This window comes from Populus trichocarpa, chromosome 9 (assembly GCF_000002775.5).
Source record: "Populus trichocarpa isolate Nisqually-1 chromosome 9, P.trichocarpa_v4.1, whole genome shotgun sequence".
Lineage (NCBI taxonomy): Eukaryota > Viridiplantae > Streptophyta > Magnoliopsida > Malpighiales > Salicaceae > Populus > Populus trichocarpa.
Window position 1 is genome coordinate 4,883,263 of NC_037293.2, and position 16,758 is coordinate 4,900,020.

Genomic DNA, 16,758 nt, shown 5'->3' on the forward strand with positions numbered 1-16,758 from the left:
GGGTCCGAGGCTGAAGTTGCGGTGGTCATGGCAAAAAGACGCTGTATGCGTCGGCCAACCTGAAAGCCCAAACCTCAACGATACAAAAAGAAAAAAAGAAGGCAGCATGGAATTAAGTAGGATTAATTAAAATTTTATTTGGTTTTTTTAGTTGAAAATGTGTTAAAATAATATTTTTTATTTTTTTAAATTTATTTTTAATATTATCAAATAAAAAATCATAAAATGTATATAAAAAATAATTTAAAATAAAAAAAATTCCCTTTTTTGCCTGTGTAAAAGTCTTTACTCTTTTTGCCATAATTTGGAGGGATCGATTGAACTTCCATCTTGCTAAACTGATCTGCTACTATTCTAGACAATAGAAATTTCTTTGTTGTTCATGTGAATAGAAACACATTAAGATATATTTATTTATTTATTTGACATGAAGATTAATTGTTGACATATTTCCTCGAGGTAAATTAATATATTTTTATATATAATTTATCCAAATTTAAATGGAAACGCTAATTTTAAAAAAATATCCACTCTTTTTTTTGCATACTTTTAATTAAAAAAAATGAATCTTACAAAATAATTTACATTCAATAATAGAACAAGCAAATTCATTTTATTTTATTACCCCCATATTATATCTTTTCCTTTATTTTCATTCCTTTTCTTTTGTGCTTATGCGTAATTCACCTAGAAGCACCTAGAAAAACCCACGGTACGTAAGCCCATGGGCTTACTTGTCAAACAGTCAAACTGAGGCAAGCCTGAACGCGGTCAGTCTGGACCGAAACCGTGTATCCATAAATATAAATGCCTGGAGTTAATCCACTTTTCCTCCTTACAAAAATTTATACGCCCTACCCTAGATTCTAAAATCCAATCCAGTGTCGGATTCGCGAAGGCGAAGAAGATAAATAACAGTTGCTTTATTCATCACAGGAAAATCTGAACACGCCTGAATCCGGCTTCGTAGTGTAAGAATTCTTCTTCTTTTTTCTTGCAACGATGTTTTTAATGCTTCGAAAGGGGTTTTGTAATTGCTTTTGAGTTTATGTGATTAGGTTAGCCTGAATTAATTACTTGTATTTTTTTTTTAGAATTGAATTTGCACTATTTTGATTTGTGTGACCAGAAGTATAACAACAATTTCTGGTATCCATCGCAGAGATTAAGGCAGTGAAGTGTGTGTTTGACCTAGAAGAAAAAAGGGAATGGCGCACAGGTTGTTAAAAGACCCGGAGGCTGACGGATGGGAACGGTCTGACTTTCCTATCATTTGCGAGTCTTGCTTAGGTGACAATCCCTATGTCAGAATGGTATGCAATATTAATCCTTGTTCCAAGTTGGGGTTTTTTGGGGGGGAGGGGCTTTGGCTGTTCTGTGTGGATATTTATATGATTTGTTCCTTTGCGGTTGTATGTACTTGGTGGGATGCAGACCAGAGCTGACTTCGATAAGGAATGCAAGATATGTACTCGACCATTTACAGTGTTTAGGTGGAGGCCTGGCAGGGATGCGAGATTTAAAAAGACTGAAGTTTGCCAGACTTGCAGTAAGTTGAAAAATGTTTGTCAAGTCTGTCTTTTGGATCTAGAGTATGGTTTGCCTGTTCAAGTTCGTGATACTGCTCTCAGTATAAATTCCAACTGATGCTATTCCAAAGAGTGATGTGAATAGAGAGTATTTTGCCGAGGAGCATGACCGAAGGGTATGTTTGTTTCATGTTTTAACTCTAGTATGTTTTAGTTGCTTTTTTGGCTGTATGTGATGTGAAGCTATTTACTGTGTTGTGTGTTAGAATTCTCCGGTTGTTAGGGTATCACCATTACTGGGTAACCGATGATTTCCAAGTAAATGTTTACTTTCTAATGGCTGTTTGTTGTAATTTGGTAGTTATGAATTTCAAACTATCAAATAGCGTAATCAGTGTGCGGTCCAGTTAGATATGCATTCAAGGTTGTTCCACTGAGGTGGTGATTGTTGCACTAATTCTGTTCTGTTGTTCTCTTATGCTGAAACTGATATGATTTTGCTTGATGCAGGCTAGGGCGGGTATTGATTATGAGTCTTCATATGGAAAGGCTCAAGCAAATGATACTATTCTGAAGCTTCAAAGAACAACACCATACTACAAAAGAAATCGAGCACATGTTTGTAGCTTCTTTGCACGTGGTGAATGCACACGAGGTGCCGAATGCCCCTATAGGCATGAGATGCCCATAACTGGGGAGTTGTCACAGCAAAATATTAAAGATCGTTATTATGGGTAAGTAGAATGTTGTGATTTCATCCTCCAAGCATAATTAGCTTTATTTATGTTTTTCCTCTCTCCCTCTCTCTATCTCTCGAATGCATGCAGGGGCATAAACTCTCACGTTTACTAGCTCTTGCCTCTTGTCTCCCCTGTTCCTAAATTGCTATTTAAGATCATGAAGTGGTGCTAAAAATGCTTCATAACATATTTTACAATCGGCATCAACTTCATTATCACTTTTGGATTCACTTTAAGTTTCAAAGTTGATTTCTTTTTTTGTGGTCCTTTAGGCTGATTTTGTATTTTGGGCAATTATATGAGCACGTATGATATAATACTTAGTTTAGCTGTATGATACAATACTTAGTTTAGCTGATGACTTTGTAACGCTTCTCACGATCGAACTGAAAACTCCACCTCTACTCAACAAATGCAGCTTTTTGATGTATCTTTAACTCAATTGCCCATGAACTTCAAACTTGTGAATGTCAAAAACAATTTTTGTAGTGTCAATGACCACACACAAGGTGATTCTTCATGCATGCATGCATGTATTCATCCCCACTGAAACTAAGTACAAAGGCATATGATTTCTGAATTTTTAGAAGTTTGACCTCATCTGATTTTTATACTTGTTTTTCTAAATGCGTGAAGAGTGAATGATCCTGTGGCAATGAAGCTACTCAACAAGGCTGGAGACATGCCGTCATTAGAACCACCAGAGGATGAAAGCATTAAAACGCTCTATGTAGGTGGGCTTGATGCGAGGATCAATGAGCAGGACCTAAGGGATCAGTTTTATGCTCATGGCGAAATTGAATCCATAAAAATGGTGCCTCAAAGAGCAATTGCTTTTGTAACCTACACAACCAGAGAAGGAGCAGAAAAGGCCGCAGCGGAGCTCTCTAACAGGCTAGTCATCAAGGGTCTGCGTCTGAAATTGATGTGGGGTAGACCGCAAGCACCAAAACCTGAGTCGGAAAGTTCTGATGAAGCAAGGCAGCAGGCAGCAATGGCCCATAGTGGGATGTTGCCCCGTGCAGTTGTATCTCAGCAACACAACCACTTAAATCCACCCGGCACCCAGGACCAACATCCTCCAATGCACTACTTCAATATTCCCCCACCACCTCAGCAAGAACGAGCATTTTACCCGTCAATGGATCCTCAAAGAATGGGTGCCCTTGTTGGATCCCAAGACGGTACTCCTAATGGGCCTGCAGGATCAGGTGAGAATAAATCTGGATTGGAGAAGCAGCTCGGGCAGCACTATCCATATCAAAGTATGCCACCACCTCACGTGCAATACCAACAACAATACCAACAACAACATTATCCAGCATATGGTTATATGCCGCCAGTGCCACCGTATCAGCAGTATCCTCTGCCATATCACACTCCTGTGCCTCCCCCACAGGTGGTGCAATCCACACAGCAGTATCAGCATCCTGTGCCACCGCCAATGGCTGCACCTGCAGAGTCCATGACCTCTGTGCCCCCACATCAGGGATCCCGAGATCCTGCAGGGTCGATGCCCTCCGAGCCCTCATCTCAGGGATCTGAAGCACCTGCAGGGTCCAAACGCTCCAGCCCACCATCTCCGAGACCTGGAGAACCTGAAGAATCTAAACCCTCAGGGCCCTTACCTTGAATGCTGTTTAAGTTTTCTTGTGCTTGTATTGTTGGTTGCAGTAATTTGTTCAACATACTATCTGATTAAGAAGGCGAGAACTTGCATCAGAATCTATGATCCATGAGAAGTTGTGATGCAATTCATAGGGAGCGTTTGTCCTTGTTTAGCAGGCTTCATGTGCAAGTTTGATCAGGATCAGTGATCGAGGTTCCCATTAACGTCTAGCCAAGATTTCATGGGAGTTGGGCATTCTAGCCAAGGTTTAACTTGAAAATAGTATATAGGTTCTCATGACATCGTGGTCGTTTAATGTTAACTTCAATTTTACGCAGCAATAAAAAGTTTGCGTTATTCAAGCACGGATGATAAATATTGTTCTTTAAAAATGATGTTTTAACTTTTATGAAATAAATGTTGTTCTTTTCTTTTCTGATGTGATAAGGTGCTTGATCATTTGTTATATGTTGAAATTATTCTTGATCATCGGTGATCATCACAGTTATAATTAAATTAGTTGAATTAAAAAAAAATGATAGCAGTAAGATAAATATTCACAATACAGCAAGTAAAGAAGCTTCTCCCGTTTGTAGTCTTACAATTTGAACACTATTCTTTTAATTTTCAGGATAATCCAACTTGCTGAATCATAAATAATTAATAGTTTAAAGGGCTGGCTTGGTGAGTAAGAATTTTTGCTTCATTCTAGATTTTTGAAATTTATTTAAATTTAAGAACATGTATCATTTGAATGTACCAGAATGATTCGAGGGTGCGTTTTTAAAATGGTTTAGTAACAGATTTAGTCTTAGTTGATCCAGATTAACTCGAATATCCTTACTGCACATACAAAAAAATTTAGCCAACATCACTGTTGGCTAAGCTCAACTGTTTCTTGAAAATAAAAGCTTTAAACTTGTTCATCCTGCACTAAACACGTCTTAGAGTAAACGAGCCATCTAAGTCGGGTTTTGTTATGAGTAATAATTTTTTTAAAAAAATATTAGATATGCATGCTCCTTCAATATATTTTTTAACATAAAAAAAATTAAAAATATAAATTAAAAAGTCTATGCAAGTATCTCATTAAATAAATTAATAATCATTTATATAATTAAATGGAAAAAACCAAAAGAGAAATTAATAAAATTAAGAGTATAAATTAAGATATCCAATCACATAAAATAAAATATTAACCTAATTGTTTTTACTGAATTTGTTTATTAAAATCAATAAAAAATAAATCCACAACCTAAAGAACTCATGACTTAAAAGATAAACACAAATAAAACTGACAAATAAACTTATGCCATAAAAAAATATTATGCAAAGTCAAACACATCAACAATATTATTTAAAAATAAATATTTTTTATTTTTAAAAATCAACTTCATTTGTATAAAACACAAAAAAATTCTAAATAAATTAGCTAACATCTTGAAAAACAAAACATGTTTTAAAAAGGAAACAATATTAAAAATAAATAAATGCAGAGTGATAAGATCGTATGAAGTCAAATCTCTAACAAATCAAATGTTGAAAGATGAAATCAATAAAAAAAAATCAATTGCACAAAATGATTTAAAAAATAAGAGTGAAAAAAAAACATTGATTATAGGGCAATTAAAAATTTGATTTGATATGTGCTCCGTAACGGGTCATAATTTTTCTTTCTAAAAAAACTTGAGCATACAGACTTATCTAGATTCATTTTTTTTCATGAAATAAATTATAAATGTAAATAAAAAATTTTATCCAAAAATCTAATATCATCTATGTAAATAAATTAATTTTTTTTGTTAATAATAACTAAAAGAGAAACAGAGAAAAATGAGAAATGAACATAAATTAAGATATTTGATATCATAAAATAAAACATTTACTTATTTGTGTTCACTAAATTTGTTCATACCAATCAATAAAAGATAATAAAAATAAAAACACATATGAAACAAAGTAAATAAAATAAAAGGACAAAAAATATGCATAGCCGAGAATATATGAAATATTATTTCAAAATAACTATTTTTTATGATCAATTGTAATGGCTAGATTGAAACTAATATATGATCAATTGTAATGGCTAGATTGAAAATATAAAAAACTTTTCTAAAAGAGTCAATGATAAAAATAAACAATAAAAAACACAGGGACTAAAATTGAAAAATAAAAAATAAAAGGGACAAATATGCACTTTAACTAGAAGAGAGAGAAAAGCATGCAAGAAAAAGAAGAAACGACCACTGGCGACAAACTGTCGGATCACCACCGACACACTCTACACCGGGAGGAAGATCACATGACGGCGCTTCTAGTGACATGGAGGAAGGCCATTTTTGGATAAACAGTGGTGTCGCATGTGACGTTGAAAAAGCGCAGACGCAGTCATTGCGTGGAAAATACGCACCAACAGCTTTTCATTATTTAATATTAAAAAATAAGGTTAAATTACTATAAAAAACCCTCATGACCTTGGAAATAACAAATAAAACCAATATGAAAATACCAAAATACCCCTGTATGCATAGAGGCTATTTTATCTTATATACGGGCAAATATATATTTTATTGATTTTCAAGTTTGTGCAAAGTCAGAAACACCTTTGGTCAACAAGTTTAAATTTCATTGACCTTGAAGGCAAAATAGTATTTTTACTGTACAAAATAATATGCAAAGAAAATAATACTCATGTTCAATCTTTTAATGACTAATAGGTCAACGTAAAAGGACCAAAATACCCACATGCCCTAACCTTCTAACTTTTTCATGAGAGACACAAAAGTAAATTTACTATAACAATCCATAGTGAACTGAGTCTATTGCTATAATGAATTCACTAGATTTTATGTCCACACGATATGACGCATAATAAATTTCAAAATTAATTGTTATTTAATTTAATAAAAATTAAAAAAAATATTTGTATAAATTTCGAGGATTTAACTTTTAAATAAGAAATGTGTTTCTTAAGTAGAAGTCCACATTCCTTATTTAAACATTTTTTTTTATTTCAACGAAAAATATCTTTTTCTGTCACCATCATTTTTTTATAATAAAACTTAAGATAATTTTAATTTATATCAAGAAGGGAGAAAATTTTATTAATTGAGGCAAAACAACAACATCTCCTCTCCTTCTCCTCCTCCTTCACCACCACCACCTTTGAATTTTTTTTTTTAAATTAAAACTTATTATAATCTAAAACACAAGTTTCAAACAAAAAACAAAAATCATGTCCTTAAAATGTTTATGTCGTGATATGAAAAAAATAATTCATTCATAAAAACTATATAAAAAAAGTAGCAATAAAAAAATTAAAATACCCTCATATATATTATAACCATCACGAATTTGATTAAAAGATATTGATTGAAATCCGTTTCCCATCTCCTTTTCTCTTTAACAACAACAAGCAATCTATTTTCCATATCTTTGCCAAACAAAATTAATTTTTTATTTATTTATGAATACATAGAGAATGGGACTCGTATTCTATTATGTTTGTACTGGCATTTTATCAAACAGAGCAGCAAGAAAAAAAAAGGGCCTAGTAAAGAAAAAAAAGGCAGAAGCAATTTTAGAGCAGATCAACGAACTGGGTCCTTCTTCTTTTTAGCAAGGAACTTGGAAAGGCACCTGTGAATATTTTCGGCCTTTGGCCACATGTTGTCATATTTCCATTTCTCCAAAGCTTTAGCCAAAGCTAGAGTCCATGTTTCTTTCGTATCAACTCCCACCACGCTCGGCACCCCTGATAAAATCACTGGAACCTCATCTGCAATCTTTGATGTTAAGTTTGCCTGTGATCTCTTGAAGCACCCCTTCAAGCAGTTTGTCGCCGAGAAATCATCCAATTGGATAATTAGTGATTTTTGTTTTCACTGGGTTTTTGATATTGCAGAAGAATATGATATCCGAGTAATACACTTTTCAATTCTCTGTGAAACCTTGAAAGATTTCCTGGGACCTGCCGAGTATCTTGTTGGTGACCGTCTAAAATCAATCTAATTTGGGTTTCGTTGGAGGTCTAGGTTTGGAATTGTCTAAAATCAATCAAATCAATTCTGTAAGAGATACGGGTGGCTAGGGTAAAGGAGTTTTTTTTTTTTTAATTAAATGGCTATTTTGTAATTTATAATTTTAAAATTGTAAAGATTATTTAGTTATTAAATAAAATATAATGATAATTTTATAAATAATTAAATAATTTTTATTGACTTTTCTCGACAGTATGGGAAGCGAATGTAAACTATCATACTGACGACAAAGTTTAGAATTCAAATTATAATTTTTCACTAAACTATATAATTTATTTTCATCCTTTTCTTTTGGGCCTACGCGTATTTACCTTTAAACACCTTGAAAAACCCATAGTACGTAAGCCCATGGACTTACTTGTCAAACCAGTCAACAAAGGCAAGCCTAAACACGGTCAGTCTGGGCCGACACCATCTATATATATAAAAGCCTGGAGTTAATTCACTCTTCCTCTTTAACAATTTAAAGAACACCCTGCCCTAGATTCTAAAATCCAATTGATTGTCGGATTCGCGAAGAAGATAAATAACTATTGGTTTATTCATCACAGGAAAATCTGAACACGCCAGATTCCGGCTTTTTAGGGTAAGATTTCTTCTCCTTTTCTAGCAACGTTGTTTTTAATGCTTCAAAAGGGGTTTTGTAATTGCTTTTGAGATTATGTCATTGGGTTAAGCCTGAATTAATTACCTGTGTTTTGTTTTTTTTATATATATATATATATTTTTTGAGAATTGAATTTACAATATTTTGATTTGTGTGACCAGAAGTATAACAACAATTTCTGGTATACATCGCAGAGATTAGGGCAGTGAAGTGTGTGTTTGACCTAGAAGAAAAAAGGGAATGGCGCACAGGTTGTTAAAAGACCCGGAGGCTGACGGATGGGAACGGTCTGACTTTCCTATCATTTGCGAGTCTTGCTTAGGTGACAATCCCTATGTCAGAATGGTATGCAATATTAATCCTTGTTCCAAGTTGGGTTTTTTTGGGGGGGAGGGGCTTTGGCTGTGCTGTGTGGATATTTATATGATTTGTTCCTTTGCGGTTGTATGTACTTGGTGGGATGCAGACCAGAGCTGACTTCGATAAGGAATGCAAGATATGTACTCGACCATTTACAGTGTTTAGGTGGAGGCCTGGCAGGGATGCGAGATTTAAAAAGACTGAAGTTTGCCAGACTTGCAGTAAGTTGAAAAATGTTTGTCAAGTCTGTCTTTTGGATCTAGAGTATGGTTTGCCTGTTCAAGTTCGTGATACTGCTCTCAGTATAAATTCCAACGATGCTATTCCAAAGAGTGATGTGAATAGAGAGTATTTTGCCGAGGAGCATGACCGAAGGGTATGTTTGTTTCATGTTTTAACTCTAGTATGTTTTAGTTGCTTTTTTGGCTGTATGTGATGTGAAGCTATTTACTGTGTTGTGTGTTAGAATTCTCGGGTTGTTAGGGTATCACCATTACTGGGTAACCGATGATTTCCAAGTAAATGTTTACTTTCTAGTGGCTGTTGATGTAATTTTGACATGTAGTTGTTAGAATGAACTGATGATGCAGCTACTATATATGAAACCCACATTTGTTATTTGCAGCATGCTTGTTGCCATGGGACGTCTTTTTTTCTTATGAATGAATCATATTGCATATACCATATAATAGCAGTGAAAGATATCAATTTCCCATTTTTATTTGTACTGGTACTTTTTATTTAAGAGTCGTGTTTTATATGAACTGCTGAGCATGTTTTATATGAACTAGATGCTGAGATTCACATTAGACTAATATGTTTTAGATGAAACTTGGCAGGCCTTTTATCTTTAAATAAAATGATAATGTAAACATAATACTTGATGTTACACTTGCAGATACTTAACAATGTGAGTTATTGTGCAATGAAAATTATGTATCTAAATTATTTTATTTAACTACAATTAATGCAAGTTATTCGATTCACATAAGTACGAATACTAAAATTATAGTTACATACCAAAACCTTTATCTGTACCTTTGATCATTCATTTAATAACCAAGGAGGTCCTTTGATCCTGTCTCCCTCCTATTGTAGTTATGGATTTCAAACTATCTAATAGCCTAATCAGTGTGCAGTTCAGTTAGTTATGCATTCAAGGTTGTTCCACTGAGATGGTGATTGTTACAATAATTCTGTTCTGTTGTTCTCTTAAGTGAAGCTGATATGATTTTGCTTGATGCAGGCTAGGGCGGGAATTGATTATGAATCTTCATATGGAAAGGCACAAGCAAATGATACTATTCTGAAGCTTCAAAGAACAACACCATACTACAAAAGAAATCGAGCACATGTTTGTAGCTTCTTTGCACGTGGTGAATGCACACGAGGTGCCGAGTGCCCCTATAGGCATGAGATGCCCATAACTGGGGAGTTGTCACAACAAAATATTAAAGATCGTTACTATGGGTACGTAGAATGTTGTAATTTCATCCTCCAAGCATAATTAGCTTTATTTATGTTTTTCCTCTCTCCATCTCTGGCATGCATGCAGGGGTGTACACTCATGATTGCTAGCTCTTGCCCTTTGGCTCCCCTGTTCCTGAATTGTTATTTGAGTTTCAAATTTGATTTCTTTGTTTGTGGTCCTTTAGGTGGATTATTGTATTTTGGGCAATTAAATGAGTACGAATGATATAAAACTTAGTTTAGCTGATGACTTTGTAATGCTTCTCACGATGGAACCGAAAACCACGCACAAGTTGATTCTGCATGCATGCATGTATCCATCCCCACTGAAACTAAGTACAAAGGCATATGATTTCTGAATTTTTAGAAGTTTGACTTCATCTGATTTTTATACTTGTTTTTCTAAATGCGTGAAGAGTGAATGATCCTGTGGCAATGAAGCTACTCAACAAGGCTGGAGACATGCCGTCATTAGAACCACCAGAGGATGAAAGCATTAAAACGCTCTATGTAGGTGGGCTTGATGCGAGGATCAATGAGCAGGACCTAAGGGATCAGTTTTATGCTCATGGCGAAATTGAATCCATAAAAATGGTGCCTCAAAGAGCAATTGCTTTTGTAACCTACACAACCAGAGAAGGAGCAGAAAAGGCCGCAGCGGAGCTCTCTAACAGGCTAGTCATCAAGGGTCTGCGTCTGAAATTGATGTGGGGTAGACCGCAAGCACCAAAACCTGAGTCGGAAAGTTCTGATGAAGCAAGGCAGCAGGCAGCAATGGCCCATAGTGGGATGTTGCCCCGTGCAGTTGTATCTCAGCAACACAACCACTTAAATCCACCAGGCACCCAGGACCAACATCCTCCAATGCACTACTTCAATATTCCCCCACCACCTCAGCAAGAACGAGCATTTTACCCGTCAATGGATCCTCAAAGAATGGGTGCCCTTGTTGGATCCCAAGACGGTACTCCTAATGGGCCTGCAGGATCAGGTGAGAATAAATCTGGATTGGAGAAGCAGCTCGGGCAGCACTATCCATATCAAAGTATGCCACCACCTCACGTGCAATACCAACAACAATACCAACAACAACATTATCCAGCATATGGTTATATGCCGCCAGTGCCACCGTATCAGCAGTATCCTCTGCCATATCACACTCCTGTGCCTCCCCCACAGGTGGTGCAATCCACACAGCAGTATCAGCATCGTGTGCCACCGCCAATGTCTGCACCTGCAGAGTCCATGACCTCATTGCCCCCACCTCAGGGATCCCGAGCACCTGCAGGGTCCATGCCCTCTGGACCCCCACCTCAGGGATCTGAAGCACCTGCTGGGTCTAAACCCTCCGGCCCACCATCTCCTAGACCTGGAGAACCTGAAGAATCTAAACCCTCAGGGCCCCCACCTTAAATTTTGTTTAGATGATATACTTTCTCGTCAAGCGTTTTGGATTTAAGTTTTCTCTTGCTTGTATTGTTGGTTGCAGTAATTTGTTTAACATACTATCTGATTAAGAAGGCAAGAACTTGCATCAGAATCTATTATCTATGAGAAGTTGTGATGCAATTTATAGGGAGCGTTGTCCTTGTCTAGTAGGATTCATGTGCAAGTTTGATCAGGATCAGTGATCGAGGTTCCCATTAATGGGGCAAGGGCATTTAACTTCTAGCCATGATTTCATGGGAGTTGTGCATTCTAGCCAAGATTTAATTTGAAAATAGGTTAGGTTCTCATGACATCGTGGTTGTATAATGTATACTTCAATTTTACGCAGTTATAAAAACTTTGCGTTATTCAAACACAGATACTTACTAATCCATTACCATTTAGAAACGATGTTTTATGAAATAAATATTTTTCTTTTCTGATATGATAATGTACTTATTTATGGAAATTAGAGTTGAACATTGGTTATATATTGAAATTATTCTTGATCATTGGTAATGATCACAATTATAATAAAGCTAGTTGAATTCAAAGAATGACAGGAGAAAGATAAATGTTCACAACACAGTAGGTAAAGACACTTCACCCGTTCGTAAGTCGTAACCTTCCAGTTTTGAATAATATTTTAAATTCTCAGGATAATACTACTTGCAAAATCATAAATACTTGATAATTAATAATTTAAAATTTAAAGGGTTGTCTTAGTGGCTTAAAAGGCTTGCTTCATTTAAGATTTTTGAAATTTAAATTTAAGAACATGCATCCATGAGAATTTTTAAAATTCATTTGAATATACTAAATTGATGTAAGGATTAGGCTTTCAAAGTTATATAATGAAAAATTTAATCTCAATTAATATATAAAAATTAATATATAAATTGACTCAAAAGTAACACAACACATATATGACGCTAACAAATATATCTCTCAAATCTAATATTATAACACAAAATTAAAACTATATATATAAAAGATATTATGATACCAAGGATTGTTGTTGGATTATGTTTTAAAAAAAAATTATTTTTTTAATTTTAAATTATTTTTTTAAATTTTTTATTGTTTTGATATATTGATATTAAAAATAAATTATTTTAATATATTTTTAAATACATTTTCAAACAATCACGAAAAAAAAAAAAAAAAAAAGAGGAGGAGGGATGGAGAGATCTTTGTAGCTTTGATTATGGATAAAGGAAAGAAATGGACAAGAATCACATGCAGGAGCAATCACGTAAAAAAGAAATTGGTGAAGCAAATACCTATGATCAAACCTCGAAAAAGAATTTTAAGGGATGACCCTGATAGATAAGAAAATAAATAAAAAAATCAAGGGTCTTTCTGTAATTTAGTATCATTATTCTAACCAAGCACTCTCACAACTGCGCAATCGATATCCAACACGTGTTATCCAAATTCTTATTAATTCTGTGGTCTCAATTTCACGTTAATAATATCCGCTCCTAACAAATTAAACGGGATGGTACTGTGCTGACACGTCCGCGTCTCCAGAAACTTCTGTTTCTCTCAGAATACTGCAGAGAACTTCTCGCCCTTGCGCATTCTTTAAAAACGACCGCAATCTTTCTCTTGTTAACCATTAAAAAAAAGAAGAGAAACACTATCAACAGCCTCAATCTCATTATTCTCAAGGTAAGTTTCTTCTATCATCTCAATCGTTTTGATTTTGTTTTATAATCCTGTGATTTATTTTTTCCAATTTTCATGAATCCTGATTAAGTATCGTGGATTGTAATTAATTGAGTTCTTGATTGTTATTCATGATTAGGGTTAGTTGCTTGGATTTTCATCAGTTATGCATTACTTGTGATAATTAAGTGATTGCTTGGGATCTTAGGAGATGATCTCTTAATTAGTAAAAGATTGCAATATTTGTGGATCAAATTCGATGCACGCTATTAAATTAAAATCAAATCACAAAAAAAATTATATATGGCAGTTAATTGAATTATAAGATATTAAGATTCCTTTTAGAAATGGGGAAATTTACGATCTCAGTAATTAGTTATTGATAGTGTGTTCTTTGTAATTGTTTATTTATGCTCGTGTTTTTCTTATTGAATTTGGTGCAGATGTCGTACACCAGAAGGTCAAGGTATTCCCTTTCGCCTTCCCCATACAGGCGAGACAGCAGGCCTGACTCCAGATCATTGTCGAGGTCGAGCTCCAGGTCAAGGTCAAGGTCCAGGTCCAGGTAATGTCTTGTTTCGTATATGCATTTTAAGCTGCCTGCTTTTTGGCAATCTCTCTATATACTGTTTTCTTTAGTCTATGCCTGTCTAATGTTGTCATTTCTTCTATGTTCTGATTTGGTTTGTAGGAGCTACTCAAGGGATGTGGAGAATCCTGGTAACAATTTGTATGTGACAGGGTTGTCACCTCGGATTACCAAGAAGGAACTCGAGAAGCATTTTTCCGCCGAAGGAACGGTAGGGATACCATGCTATTGTTTTTCCTACTAATTTTGGAATGCTATTAATTTCTTTGCATAGTTGAATCTTTCTAGTTTCTGAATTAACTAATCAAGTTTTCTTTTTCTTTTTCTTTCTAGGTAATTGATGTTCATCTTGTCGTTGACCCATGGACAAGAGAATCTCGTGGGTTTGGGTTTGTTACTATGTCTACTGTTGAGGAGGCTGATCATTGTATCAAGTATTTGGACCGATCGGTTCTTGAGGGTCGTGTCATTACAGTGGAGAAGGTAAAATCTTCATTTGTTTTTTTCTTGATGAGTGGTCCTGGTTTTTGCATTTTGGTTGCTTAGCTCTATTTCAATTCCTACGGAAACTCTGGATGCCTATAAGTTCTTATGAGATTGAAAGTTGTTTTCTTCTTTCCACTTGAAGCTTCTGTGGCAGCAGGTCAGCTGTACGTAGCAGCTCTTCATCACTCTCCAATAAACAACAAATCAAACACTTCAACAAGTGTCAGACTGTTAGGGTTGTATGCCCTGAATCTCTCTCTTTTCAGCTGTTAAATCATGTGCAATTTGAAGTTATTCTATAATATTGATTTTGCTTGTTATATGCTAAACATCTGTTTTTAATATCCCATAAATAAGAAAATGTTTTTTCAACCTAATTAATATGTGCTGTTTTTGTAAAAGAATTGCAATTCAATGAACTCATTTATCCAATTTGTTGCAGGCTAAGCGGAAGAGAGGACGGACTCCTACTCCTGGAAGGTATTTGGGGCTGAGAACAATTCGTGGTATGATGACTCACTCGCTTATTGTAATTTAGTTTTATACTGTCTTGGTCATTGGTCCATATGTTTTTTTTCTTCGTTCCCTGCAGTGCATCGCTGGACTCCTAGTAATTCTCCTTATCGATCTCCTAGCCACTCTCCTTTGCGGAGGAGCAGGAGTCGGTCGCCACGTTATTCATCTGAACGTAACAGAAATAGATCCTACTCCCCATGTTACCACCGACACAGATCATATTCTCCTTACTACTATAACCATCATCGATACCTCTCTCGATCTCGATCTCCATATAGTACGTCCCCTGTCAGCAGGCATGACCGGTCGTACTCACCTTACTACTCAAGGCATTACTCACCAGATGACAGATACTATAGAAGACACCACTATTGCTCTGTATCTCGCAGTCCTACTCCATGTAGGGCTCGGAGGAGTTATTCACGAAGCATCTCCCCTAGCCCATGGAGGAGGACCTCAAGGAGAAGCTATTCACGCAGTATATCCCCTGCACCAAGGAGGAGTTATCCACGAAGCATCTCCCCTAGCCCAAGGAGGAGCTCAAGGAGAAGCAGCTATTCACGCAGTGAATTCCCTGCACCAAGGAGGAGCTCGAGGAGGAGTTATTCTAGAAGCGTTACACCAAGGCTAAGGAATAGCTTGAGGAGGAGGGGGCGCTCTCGAGACAGCAGCAGTGCAAGCCCTACTTCCAGATGTGCCTCTAGCTCTGTCACCCCTAGCTCGGAGCTAGCTTCTCCATCTCACTGAAAGTAAATTGAGGCGCGTGCAGACCATATATATATATGTGGGTGGTAATTTTCTGTATATTAGAGTGGCTTAGGTGTATATCCAGTGACAGTTCCAATAGGTAATAACTATTGGCTTATTAGAAATAAGAGACTTTCCTTTATGCATTTTTGTGGTTGGTATGTTTAAAGTAACCTTTTCATCTACGCTTCTTCTGAATATAATCTGTTGAACAAATCACCAATTAATATTTAACCACATTTCACAGTAACAAATACCTTAATATTTCGTGTTTTCTTTTTTATTTTTCAGATTTAAGGAGATGACGTAGATAGTTTGTCTATAACCATGTTGTGGGGTGACCTGAAACACGAAATTAAAAATAAAAAACTCAATCGGGTGGAAAGGTCTAATGGATCCAAACAAGCCCAAAGAAAAGAAAGAAAGAAGAAAAGAGAAGGAGAGGAGGATAAAAAAGAAAGAAAAGAGAAAAAAGCCCAATTGACCCAACTGGAAAACAACAAAACACTAAAACAGATTAGATTATCCTCAAAGGCTTGACGGCTTCGCATGTCGCCTTAAAGCAACAGGCTTAAGCACGTGTTAGCATGTTGTTACACACGCCACACACTTCTTATGCTAATTTTCATTTCAGTCATTGATTCTTCAACAAAAAAAAAATCCAGTCGTCAATTTGACCTGACTTTCCCAATAAGGGAGAGAAGAAAAATAATAAAGGAAAGAAAGAGACAACCCTAGCACAACTGAACCCACCAAGAAAAGTACGAGAAAAGAAAAAAATCAAAGAGAGAAAGAAGAAAAAGGTGGCCAGCCGGCAAGCACATTGACTCTTTCATGTTGGCAAAGTCTCATATTCGACATGACAGGAGGTTGAAGACATGCTCAATATACCATTACCATGATTCTCCTTTTCACATGTTATCAGTGCAACACCTACCTAATATCTCTGTCTCAAAAGTTAACAAG

At 35.7% G+C, this 16,758-nt stretch overlaps 2 protein-coding genes across 4 annotated transcripts; both read left to right on the plus strand.

Moving 5' to 3' along the window:
* Nucleotides 1-815: 815 nt before the first annotated feature.
* On the plus strand, nucleotides 816-11,930 carry LOC7468587 (zinc finger CCCH domain-containing protein 49). Its single transcript, XM_002314093.4, is given in 7 exon segments — nucleotides 816-971; nucleotides 1,163-1,313; nucleotides 1,435-1,644; nucleotides 1,646-1,705; nucleotides 2,040-2,263; nucleotides 2,906-3,723; nucleotides 11,590-11,930. Coding segments are annotated over 6 exon segments (1,596 nt in total). The 5' UTR covers nucleotides 816-971; nucleotides 1,163-1,208; the 3' UTR covers nucleotides 11,769-11,930.
* A 1,346-nt stretch (nucleotides 11,931-13,276) lies between these two features.
* Nucleotides 13,277-15,938, plus strand: LOC7481499 (serine/arginine-rich splicing factor SR45a). Of its 3 annotated transcripts, none has more exons than XM_024608380.2 (6): nucleotides 13,277-13,457; nucleotides 13,898-14,019; nucleotides 14,146-14,254; nucleotides 14,377-14,526; nucleotides 14,972-15,035; nucleotides 15,122-15,938. In XM_024608380.2, exons 2-6 carry the CDS (start codon nucleotides 13,898-13,900, stop codon nucleotides 15,790-15,792), a joined length of 1,116 nt encoding a protein of 371 aa, XP_024464148.1. In that variant the 5' UTR covers nucleotides 13,277-13,457; the 3' UTR covers nucleotides 15,793-15,938. The 3 variants fall into 3 exon arrangements, with proteins under 3 accessions (XP_024464148.1, XP_024464149.1, XP_024464150.1); XM_024608381.2 differs by having other exon boundaries at nucleotides 13,898-14,013; XM_024608382.2 differs by having other exon boundaries at nucleotides 13,898-14,007.
* Nucleotides 15,939-16,758: the final 820 nt, after the last annotated feature.

Coding starts and splice junctions, on each gene's coding strand:
- LOC7481499 (XM_024608380.2), top strand. CDS start 13,898: ATGTCGTACACCAGAAGGTCAAGGTATTCCCTTTCGCCTTCCCCATAC. Junction 14,527..14,971: donor GTGTCATTACAGTGGAGAAG/GTAAAATCTTCA, acceptor AATTTGTTGCAG/GCTAAGCGGAAGAGAGGACG. Junction 15,036..15,121: donor GGGGCTGAGAACAATTCGTG/GTATGATGACTC, acceptor CGTTCCCTGCAG/TGCATCGCTGGACTCCTAGT.